Raw genomic sequence first — 12,269 nt, forward strand, 5'->3', positions numbered from 1 at the left:
TTGCCTTGATGAGAGCAAACTGTTGATTCAGGGCTCCAGCCAACAACAGTGAGAAATTTAGCCAAGTTCTGTAAGTCAGCCTTTATTTATTTTTGTATTATTAGTGGGTTATTAAATTTTCATTTTTATTAACACTGCCTCACTGCTTCACTATTTGTCTTTAATGAGTATTCATACTTTTATTTATAAGTGTCATTATCTAAACAGCTCATCTTTACAGCCAACAGAGGGTCCCCACAGGGGTTACTTCTGCTGCTGTGGTGGAGAGCTGTTTTGGAAGTATTTATTTCTGGAACTGATTTTCTGTCGATAATGTCCCTCTTTGAACCGTGCACATTAAAGACCAGCTTTGTGTTATTAAAAGAACTATAATATCTGACATGTAGTGTGCAGATTTGTTTTTGTAGCCTGCTTTTCAAGGATGAGAAGTGAAGAAAAACAATGAGAAGGAAAAACAGAGGAATAATAAAGAAACTTGTGCGAGAGCTGAAATCTTGGAGACCCAGAGGTGACAAAAGATCACGCTGAGGGTTTGGAGGAGAAGAAGTAAGATGGAGAGCAAGCGGAGCGGCCCTGGTGTCTGTTTTCCCTCTGGCTGGTGATGGGCGACTGCAGCCAGCATAAACACATGCCTTCATGGCTCACACATTTCCTGCTTCACTCCACATCCCAGTGCTGGGCCACACAGGCTCAGGACACCACAGTGAGTTATACGCACGGGCGTGTGTCCGAGTATATCTCCGTACATGCATCCATGGCATGCTACTCTTGTGGTTAACATGGATTTAACCGTTTGCAGAAATCTTTCTCTTATCACAACTCCGACCACGTCTGTGCAGATGCCTGAACTCACAATGGTACCCGCACACAAATCACACATTAAAAAGCTCCATCTCAGCTGAAAGGAGATCTATTTCATACTGAGCTTTGAGGAAGGAAAGAACCAGCCTCATTCCCATCTCATATGTGGTCTAACAAGCCTTAGCACTATTCATCTCCCCACTTGTTGGCGTACCTCTCCTCCCACAGGCAAGATATCTTAATGTATAGTACTCCTTCTCCCTCACATACGTGTGAGAGAGCGTGTTGCATCATTCTGTTACTTTAAGGGGGAGTGGAGCAGCAAGGTTGTCTAATGTGTTGATTCTACACAGTTCCTTTCATCTATTGAGAGCCTTTTCTCATCTATAGCGAGAACCTCCTCAATCACCTTTGAGACAAAATCAGGCGGAAAGAGAGATTTAAGACACAATGACGATGGGTAGAGAGGAGCAGGGGTGTGTGGGAGATTGAAAGACGGGGGGGGGGCTAAAGAGATGGATCGAGGAAAGAAAAGGTAGAGAAAAAAAAAAAAGAGTCAGCGGAGGGGCTGCAAGGGACCTCGCGATCTGTTATCCTAGAGAGACAATTCCCAAGAGGACCTGCCGTTAATTGGAAAAAGACATTACTGGTCAACTCCAGCTTTGTGGTCTCCCATCTACACTCCACTGGTATACTACCAAGCTGTGCTTCACTGTATGAGTTAGAAGCACAGGAGAAAATGTTCTTCTGAACATCCATTTCAGCAAAGGCGTTAAAGCTTTTAGAGCTGAGGGGTCGCCGAGGCACGTCTCTCTCTCTCTCTCTCTCTGGTAAATGGCGTGTAAAACAGGCCTGGTGATGAAAGTGGCTGTATCCCAGAAGGAGATGATTATCTGGGGCAAATTTCACACACTGCGGGGCACTGAGTATCCCTTAAGGATCGTGTAAGGGCTGTATAGACATTATATAGTGCTGGATGAGTATCCCTAAAGTAACGGGGCAATCATCTGGGCATCGTCCGCCTTGAATGGAAAACACGCTCTTGTCCATAAATCTGGTTAAGGAGGAGCATTTATTCAAAGGCTGTAAACATGAAAAAGACAAACGATTTTTACGGTCTATTCAAAGAGCTGCTATAGTTGCTGTGTGGAGTCTAGTCTCTAATAGATCCCGGACCGAGACCTGGGAGCACATTAGGCCACAAGAGACCCAACACATTCTCATGAATGACTCACACAAACTTACAGATGTACAGCACATTGTGAGATGAGGAAGTAAAAAATGTGACCAAAAGTCCACAGAGGGAAGTTGGAAAGATGGAAGTGGCATGAATCAGAGCACTTTCATCCCAAAGACATGTGTTTTTCAGACGTTGGCTTTACTTTAATTGTTGATGTTTCATTTCCAGTGTTTGGCTGGATGGAGCTACTTTGTTAGGTTTATGAATATGTGGGCGAGTGTTTGATTTAAAATACATGCATTCACTAATTAAATAATGCAGACATGAGATGTGATACATCTGCTTTATCATTTGTACTTCAAACCTCCAGCTCGCACAATATTCTCATATTCACTGCACAGTTTAAATATTAGAAATCAATTAAAATAAATCTAAAAAAGACTTAAGAAGTAGCTTTCTTTAAGCGCGCAAATGCATGTTATACTGCAGAAGCTAACCAGCAGCTAACGTATCAACCTGCAAACACAATGTGTGAACGTGAAATATTTGATGTTTGAAATATTTGATGTTTGAAATATTTGATGTTTGAAATATTTGGTTCACCCAGTACTATGCAATCCTATACCATAAGGCCTGGATGGCATATGGTAAACGCAGTGGTATTTATATAGTGCTTTTCTGGTGATCGCTTATTAAAAGCTTATTACTGTAGCTGTAATTTAACTGCTGACCGTTAATAAAAAGGTGATTACATACGCCTGTGTTGCCAGCTAACGAGCACAACGCTGCTCCCAACACACGACCGCCAAGTGTTGAATTAAAAAGACGACTGATACATTACCTCGCTGATCAGCGGCCACGGTCGCTCAGCCTGCGCGCTCATGTCGAACAACATGTGTTAAGTATGCTTGCTAAGGTCATCAGGGTCCACAAGGTGAAAGCTGATCATCAGCAGGTATATCAGTTTACATGAAAATTAATATGCGTCACACAAACTCTCTCATGTGACATTTTGTGTGCGTTCTACACGCCCCCTCTCTGTTTGCTTGCTTTTCACTCTGCCTGCAGTCTCCTAATGGCTCAAGTGAGGTCGTTCTTTTAGAGAGCGCACTGTTTAACCCCTGTCAGCGCATGCATGTCTTTGCATATGTATGCATACATATAAATATGCTGCATATGTTTGAGCATGCACAAAAGTGTGTGAGCGTGTTTCTCCTGTGTGTGCCCAGAGCATTTCTGTGCTGCTCTGAGCTGTGGGCTGTTTTAGGCTGCGGTCTAAGTTCAATGAGCCAGGTTTGACATACGCTAGCATTCTGTACAAACACTGTCCAGTGGTCGGCCCTGCACTCTAACCCTGCTATTATGACTGCTGCGCTGCCAGTGTGCATATGTTGCTGTAGCGGAAAGAGGAAAAGCAAGAGGCAAGAGAAAGAAAAACAGCACAAGTTGGCAAATTAGAAAAAACAAGAGCAAAACCAGAGTCCAGAAGGGACAACGAGCTGCCCAGACCTAAAAATATTGTGATGTTCTTCCCCAACGACTGAATATGTTTCTAGGGTAATGATAGGGTTGGACAAAATAAATACAGAGTAAAGAAGCTGGCTCAGAGCAAGACCAGCAGGTGTCTCTGCACAGGAACAAGGTAGAGCAGCAAAGACGACCGCTAGCGAAACCAGTTAGCGCAAGCTGAAGGTGGTGTCAGTACGTACTACCGCTGCTCTCTGTTTAGTTATCGTGTCTGATATCAGTGCCAGACAAGTCAATCCAGACAGTCGGAAAACAATGTCAGCCTCACAGATGTTTCTGAACCCACACTTAAAAAATTTATCTATTCTTATCTAATCCAATTTGCTGTTATAGAAAACAACCCGCAATGTTTCAACTCGGATCTTGATGTACTGTGTAATGAAATTCACCAAATGGAAAAAGTGAATTGGTTTAGTGGTCTGAGACAACCAGCAATGATGTTAATCTGGAGAATTAACTGTACTTTGCTGTACAGTGCCCTAATCTAATTGACCAGTGAAGGCCATTGGATAAAAGCCTGCCCTCCGTGCCTTCCACATCCTGTGAATTACTACACGTCTGACTACCATCCTACCTGCCTGCTGGCCTCTCCATCTGCCCACTCAACTAGCAAATGAAAACCTTCTTCGGCACACTGCAACCTGCCTAATACTACACTTGTCTCTCGTACACCCTACTAGGCATGTGCTGTCTCAGTGGTGGTTTTCTCATAAAGAGCTACAGTGTCAGCCTGCCTGCCTGCCAGCTTGCTGCTCCCATAAAGACGTAGGAATGAGGGACCAATCTCATTAGGGGAAGATTAGGCCAACATCTGTTTGCTGTCCCGATGCCATTGCTGCTGCTTCTGCTGCTGTGTGGCTCTGATGAGTGGTAATGCCACTGCCAGGGTATTGTACGAGCTAACGTGCACGCAAGCACACCCACTCTCCACACAATCTAAGCTGTTATGAGATACTAATCACTGCTGTCATTGGCTTGGAGTGGAAGAGTTAGCGGTGGCCTGACCAAGTTTGTGTGTGTTGTCTTTGTTCTGCTGCATGGTCCAAGCCCACAAAACAAGTCGCAAAACACCCGAGGGATATGAGTAACAGACCAAAGACAGAACCCAAACAGCTACAATGTTATGAGAGGGAGAGAGGAAAGCAACAAGTGAGTAAGAGGCAGAAGTAGGGAGGGATAGCAGGAGAAAGGGAAACACGTGAGGAGGTTAAATGTAACAGAGGGTTTATTGTTTGTGGTTCGTTGGGGAGGGAACGAGTTGAGCGAAGGAGGGGAAAGGGAGCAGGATGAGGGGAGGGGAGGGAGACAGTGGGAACAGCGCGTTGGCAGAAGCCAAAGCGTCAGGCAGACCTGCTCAGTCAGCCTGCAGAATACGGCCTCCCAAACAAGCAGCACGATAATCTGACTAATGCTGCTCAGTGGAAATCAAACAGCTATGGCACAAGATTAAACAGGCTAGGAAGGAGCAGGTCATTCACAGGCAACACACAAAACAAGCTAGGCTTGAATAGTTGTAACTTACGATTGTGAGTTACAAGTGAGTCATCAAATTCAATTCCTCACAGGAAGTTGGAGAGGTTTGCATTTTAACAAACACACCTCTTTTCCTATGACGGAAAAACTGGTTAAGGTGTTTACACCGCACTTATGCCCGTGTTAAACTAGTGCTGGAAAACAGTCGGCACATTAGCGTAACTGCTAGCTGAAAACATGCTAGAAAAATGGCTCAATAAACAGAACATTATCAGAGTCGTAATAGCTGTTTCCCCTGTTTCCACTCTTTAAAAGAAAATCTAACTTTCAGCAATAAGCACGTTTTTGGCTGCTGGCTTATTATAAAAGAGAAAAGGCATCTTTTCAGGAACGTTAAATCACAAGCTGTCCCCCCCGTGCACTGAAAAGCTTCTCAGTAGGTGTCAGCTAAATGCTGCCAGTTGTATTTGGAATATATATAGAGGGGTCTAATGTTTTAATCACTGCTCCACTATAGCTTCTGGTCTCCGGAGGCAGCATTGAGTGCACAGCTGTCGAGAAGCACTCCACTTAGTGAGTGAATAGGAATTCAGACACTGTGTTTGACTTTGCAAGAATTACATCAAAAATTATGTAAACTGCATGAAAACAAACTGTAAATCTGCTGCTAAGAAACACCAATGATGCACCTTTGCTTTAAAAAACAAAACCTCTTTTTCAGCATCTTGAGATTTTCATTAGTGAACAGAAGACACGGTGTGATGAAAGTGTGGAGCTGGCTTTAAAACGATTATCACCGTGAAAAATGAACCACTCGAGTTTCATCTGTTTGCAAAGGAAGATCTCTCAGTCTCCTGCATTTTATCAGTCTAGTGTGAAATGTAGCTTTTAGGTGAAAATGGATGAAGTCGGACGTGTTGTTGCCATGTTAACACCAAAAGCATAAAACATTTGGGAACCATAAGTAAAACAAAAAGAAGTTTTGACGAGCTGTACACAGAGTTAGCTCCAGTCACATGTCAAATCGTTTCCATTGAAACGACCTTTAGAAAGTCCGGTTGTAATGAGTGCACAGACATAACTGGTATAACTGGACTGATTTCATGGTGATGTGTTTAACCACTGTGCAGCTCCAAAGAACTTTTCTCTTCTGATTTTTAAACAGATTTATTGGTTTGCATTTCTTTGCCTTTGATTTTAGACGGTCCTGCTGACCATATGCTGCAATTTTGTAAACTTTAAACTCTGGAAATTAAGTTTGTATTTTCATTTTTTCCTGCACCAAATTATCCGTATAGTAAAGCATCGTACTCTGCTGTGACAATGTACAGTATACATTGAAAGGAATGCACATATGCACATACTTCCTTGTCAGCAGCAGGAAGACAACTGGCAGATAATGATCTGTGTAGGGGCCGAGGGTTTCTCTTTTTCTCTATGTCTCCCTTTCTTACTCTTGCACTTACTCATTTTCTCTCTCCATCTTTGACAGATTTTAAGTAAATACCAGCAAACAAGCAATTATTTCTGGCAGCCCGGGCCCCTTTTCCCTTCCAAAAGACGTGGAGCAGAGGGAGAGGGGGTGGATGAAATCACCCTAACAGATGTGATTTAAATCAATATTACATTATATGTGCCTTTATTTATTTAAAAAAAAAAGTAACACAGGGAACCAAACCAAAAAGGGCCCAGTGATGACTGCTGCCCTTTGCATGATGGAATAATTGCTTTTAATACATCGGGGTTTTTCATATTTTAATTTCCTTTTACCCCCTGCTTGTCTTTCTTCTGTGTTCCTGCAGGTCTGAGCAATCCCCCCGATGTTAAAATAATATCAGGGAAAAAAAAACGGAAAATCAGCCGAGCTGTCAGACGTAGAGTTTTAACACAAACCATCTGGTGGAATGATGGAGGTAAACAGGCGCAAACAGAGCTGGCCTGGGAGGAAGGCTGGAGCAGGGGGGTGGAAAGGGAGGCCGCTGAAGGAGGAGAAAAGAAGCAGAGATCCTGAGAATGAAGATGGGGCTGAGAGAACCTGAACTGTACAGAGGAGGAGCTGGAGTTATGGAGACTGTGCTGGTAGGAGTTTAAAAAAAAAAAAGAAGTGGAGATTTTTGTGAGAGAGGTGAAAGGTGGAGGATGAAGAGGAGGAGGAGGAAGAGAGACGGATGATTGGGAGGGGAGGATAGAGAGGGTGACAAATTAAGGTGCTGCAGTGGAGACTTGACAGAAGGAGAGGAGGAGTGGGAGCGTCAAACACTCCTCTGTGTTGTAGCCATTATAACAGAAAACAGGACAATAGGAGGGCGTCTTTCCAAAATGCTATGAAACCATTCTCAAATTGAATTTGACTCACTAGAACTTCAACATTCTGCAATTAACCAACTTATTCTACTAGCTTCAACTATGACTATGATCTACTGCTGCTGCATATCAACCTTTTTTCACTGATATCACAGGTAGACTGTATATAAAGGATGAGCATACCCACAGTGACATCAACGTTTGATTTGTTGTGCTGAAGGTGTTTGCCTTTTTGTTTGTTCGACCATGCTTAAATGTGAGGGTAGGAGCTCCCATATGGAAAAGATATATATAAATCTTATAAAGTTTGTATCTGTCTTGTATGAAACTTGTATGAAAAGCATACAAGAGTGAAAACACATATAAGATCCCTTGAAATATTATATAATGAAACTTGTATGTTTTGTATACTTACTAAAAAATATATGAAAGTAATGAGAAAGTGGCCACTTTCATGAGTAAATCATATCTGTTTTTACTATTTCTTTTCCATATGGGCTGGGGCGCTCTCATCCTACGCTAGCAGTGTCTAGCTAACTTGGTCAAAACAAAACGCACTCACATGACAGCTGAACAGCGTCTCTTAGTGCAACCAAACACTGAACAACACAAAATGGCACCTACCTGTCACTCTGAGGGGCCGCGCTCTTAATTATGACTTTAAGCCACATTTTAAACAGGTGAGAGTAACATAGCCAGTATTCACTCATATAGTTACTAGCTGTTTATGCTAGGATATAAACATATGCTTTAAAGTAAAGTCAATTAAACAGGAAGGGGAAATGAAAAACCACGAGTCAGAAAACAGTTGATCAGTCTTATGGCGAGGGCTAATTACTGTGTGTCCAAACATGTGCGTTTAAGAGCTAATTAGAAACTGTATTCATTCATCAACAGTGAAATGTGATTCTAACTCTTGCTGAAATGTGTGGAACTTTGCCCCATGCAAAACACTTCACGCGCACAGTGTCGGATTAGCTTGCCAACTGTGGCTAATGTTACCTGTGTTACGTATGGTGCTAGCATCACAGATTATATGGAGGGCACCACTGGCCTTCTTAACGTCTACATCTGTGAAGAATGTGTCTATGTATTGCTGCAGCATAGTGTTTTAGTCTAACACAGCCTACAGAGAAGACCTCATTTCCATAATCAAAGTCATGCAGAACTATGGTGGTTAAAGCAGTCTGCATCTATTGCACTTTCCACCTTGCTCTTTTACAACAATGCATCACAGATACAGAATATAGGCAAGTGCAGGTGACTGGGCAACCTTTCAGACTCAGCAGTTAACATGCTATCCACTGGTTGAATAGTCAAGCACATCCCCAAAATGTAATATGTAGGTCGACAGGGACTGTCTAGGTTTTGCACCAAACCTCAGTGGACATCTGAACGACATTTGTGAAGTCCCCAGAGGTTCCTGCTTTAACGTCCCGAGGCCGATGTTATATTATTCTGCTGATCAACAGATTGTACTAACATGCAAAGGATTGTGTCCATGTCACATCAATCTTGCTCGCAATATGCATCGATTTAAAGAATGTGGCTCTTCAAATACTCGCAAATCTGCTAAACACCTTTTATGAAAAAAGAAAAGCTTAAAAAAATCCCCAGTTACAAACAAGACGTTCTGCGTGAGAATCGCTGAATGCAAATATACAGTAGGCTTGCCAGTTAATGAGCAAACTCCACAGGGCACATTTAATGAGTGATTTAACTGTGGTGGTTAAAGCAGTTAATGTATAAGGATTGGCCACATTTTGCAGCCACACAGCATACTTCTTCCTGTTCTGAATGTCAGACTTGAATGTTGTGCTGTAGAATCAGTAAGCAGAAGCATGCTAATAAAAACTAACTATACTTGAATGAGAAGGTGTTCAGCGAAATAGGTAAAGAACGTGTGACAGGACACGTGGTTCATTGTGGCGACAGGGAGGTGACGTGAGTTGGAAAATGCTTCAGCAGATACGTCAGTACAGTTTTCTCTTACCTTTGTTGAGACAGTTCATGATGGCAGCAGAAACATGAAGGAAGAAAGAAAAATACATAAATTAGCATTATGGTTTCACGCTCACATTTTCTCTCCTCCCTGAGCACTGGAGGCAGATAGCCGCCCACCCCTAGACTGGTTCTTCTGCAGGTTTCCTGCTGCAAGAAAACATTTATCTGGGTAAAATAGTTCACAGTAGTGCAGCTGTAATGGAAACTTTCCCCCCATTGCGAAACTACGCAAGAAAAACTCAAAATGGTGCCACATTCTCTAAATACAGAGTACAAACATGAAATGCTGAAGTCGTCTGAAGATTCAATATTACTGGTTTAAGATAAAGAGTCAAATAAAGCCCACACTAGTTTGTGTGCCTCGAGAAAGCGCAGAGTTTTGGCTTCGATGCAGATTGAAACAGTAACTACAGGATAAACATGTGAATAAAATGTGTGAACAAATACTGGATGCAATGCTGTGAAACTGGCAACATTGAACTCATAACGTGATAGATTACTTTAACCTAGCGCAGGTTGAAATCTGAGCATTACTTCAGGTTACCACCGAGAGCATTGGAAACCAGTGACATTTCTTCATTTGGTCGCTTCTTCAGAGGTAGTTAGCAAGGAAAAAAATACATGTCAAACGGAGACGGTTCGATCAGACTACACTGCAGCTACAGCTCACTTCCCCACTTTAGGGATGACTAAGGAAACATCACTACTGCTGGCGGCATTCATCTTTCTTTTGTTGTTGTGCGTTTTTCTGAAAAACTCAAGTGTCATTCCCACAGCAAACTTGTTAACAAAGTGACTCAGTCCAGCTTTGTTAGACTGAGTCACTCACACAGGTGCAGTTAGCCTGTTCATACAGGCTAACTGCACCTGGAGTTACAGGAGATTTCATTCTTAGTTTAATTACCAATTTGTGGTCTGCCCTTGCTGCAGCTTCTCTGCTACTCTCTGTGCTCAGAGCTATGCTAGCTGCTAGGTTAGCATGCGCCGCTGCGCCCTGCACTTTGACTCACAGGTGGTCCTCCAGTTTGCGGTCGGTCTGTTTGAGTCACTACAGTTTGGTACTCTATTATAAGTTCATGAAATAAAATGAGTATACCGATCATACTGCTTTAATACTGGTTTGGCAAAAAAATTTTTATTAATTAGGAACTTTATTCGTGTCAGCCTTTGACTGATATTTTTATACAAGTTGCCACATTATCCTTTTTGTGCATTCTTGTGGACATATTAATCATGTAGCAAAAAAGATTTTATAGTGATGGCCCTTGCTGCTATAAAGTTCACGGAGTACACGGAGTATAGGGTTATTTTATTGATACCCACAGGAACTCCTTCACAGTGTTTAAATTTCCACTGTAGGCCAACACAATGACAGCAACCCTCTTAGCTCCCTACTCACAGACCATATCCACATTAATTCACATTCTTTTTGGATGACTTGAATAAAAATTTACATTATTAATGGAAGCTGTTACAAAATTACAACATCAGCTTGTGAGTGTGGGAGACCAGCACTGCAATGTAAACAGAAATGACCCAGTTTTTGCAGTGGAAAGGAAACCATTATCTGTGTTATTGGTTTTAACAGACTATACAACGCCTCTCCTTGATAAAAATTTGGCACAAAAAAGACTCCAAAATCCACACATAATGAAAAGCTGAAGTAAGCAGCATACCCCTTTAGGATGTCAGCTGCCCCTCTCTCAGTACGTTACTCCTTGTGGTGGCGTGCCCCCTCTCAGGTGACACAGGAGCTGATGAGGCCTGACAGAAGGTCAGTGACCTCACTTCCTACTCTAATTGGTCCTGGGTGATAAACCGGCCCCCCGGGACACAGGGAGATGTAGGGCTCAGTGCAGCAGGAAGCAGCGAGGAGTTGTGGAGTGGGGTGAGTAACTGGGGGCCTTGCGAGGCCTCTTCTAACTCGAGCATTTGGTAATGCGCTAATTAGTTTTAAGAGTTCAACATTCCCCCTTTCTGGCCCTCACTAGAAACAGATGTTAAGCTTGAGGAGGGGATGGGGGTGATATGCTGAGACTGCCGAGATACAAATCTCCAGAACAGGAAAAGAAGAGAATGTGAGGGTTCCAACGGGTCTGAGTCATTCTGCCGGGCCCCTCTCTGACAGGTGAAGCGGATGACAGTGCAATTTCACACCTCGCCGAGCGAACGACAGATTCTTATGCGTTAGCGGGGAGGAGAACAAAACATCCCCCTGAAAAGCGGCGCACGTGCCCACATGTACGTCTCTCTCACACACGGAAATAGAACGCGACATAATCTATCCTGTTAACACTCGAACCGCAATGCCCTATTCAGGTGTGCGTGGCATTTGTAACCTAAACAAAGAAAAAAGACACAACGTTGTGGGGAGGTGTGAATACACTGGAACAGTCAAAAGTTGACAGCAGGATTACCAGGAGAACGTGGCTTGCTTTGTCGGTTGGGGGGGGGGGGGGTCTGGAAGTGATCTGTAGCACTGACAAGAAAACAGGAGTGTGTGTCTGTATGTACGCGGGGGTTAAAGGGATTTAAGGGGGCAAAGGAGGGGGGTTGGGGAGGTCCAGGGAGGCGCAGTTGATGTAACCTCTGACCTTTCGGCACGCTCCACAGCCTCCCAGAAGCCACTTCAAAGTGCACCCTGCATGCGAGTCCCTCGTGCCACAGAAAAAAAGAAAAGAAAAGGGAGAACGAGCAAACGAGCAAGGAGGGCGAGTTTCAGCTGACATCGCTGTCACCGAGCTGCGTGTACACTCAAAGCTAATCACAAAACAAGCACGCTGTACGTTTCCGTGTGCACGTTACCATGCACTGATGCACACACTTCTACCTTGCACCAAATCTCAATACAATGTTTCATTGTTTCATGTTTACGCACAAATATTTCAAGACTTTGTCTCGACATTCCTGTTAAGTAAAAAGAATTTTTTGATCATTGTTCTATACACTTTCCCCCAAAACTCAGCATGACAGAAACTGT

General features: G+C 43.1%; 1 protein-coding gene across 18 annotated transcripts in view; it reads right to left on the reverse strand.

Annotated features, from left to right (window-relative positions):
- Positions 1 to 12,269, reverse strand: part of nfixb (nuclear factor I/Xb) — a 135,682-nt gene that overhangs the window by 61,130 nt on the left and 62,283 nt on the right. The window contains exon 4 of one of the 18 annotated variants that reach the window (XM_040037344.1): positions 7,784 to 9,278. The exons of the other annotated variants lie outside the window; for them this stretch is intronic. Within the exon in view, the coding sequence (XP_039893278.1) occupies positions 9,259 to 9,278 (20 nt within the window). The 3' untranslated portion in view covers positions 7,784 to 9,258. Of the gene's footprint in view, positions 1 to 7,783; positions 9,279 to 12,269 lie in introns of those variants that run through there. 18 annotated transcript variants of the gene reach the window in all.

The sequence above is a fragment of the Simochromis diagramma genome, unplaced genomic scaffold, assembly GCF_900408965.1.
Source record: "Simochromis diagramma unplaced genomic scaffold, fSimDia1.1 OVJJ01000516.1, whole genome shotgun sequence".
Classification (NCBI taxonomy): Eukaryota; Metazoa; Chordata; class Actinopteri; order Cichliformes; family Cichlidae; genus Simochromis; species Simochromis diagramma.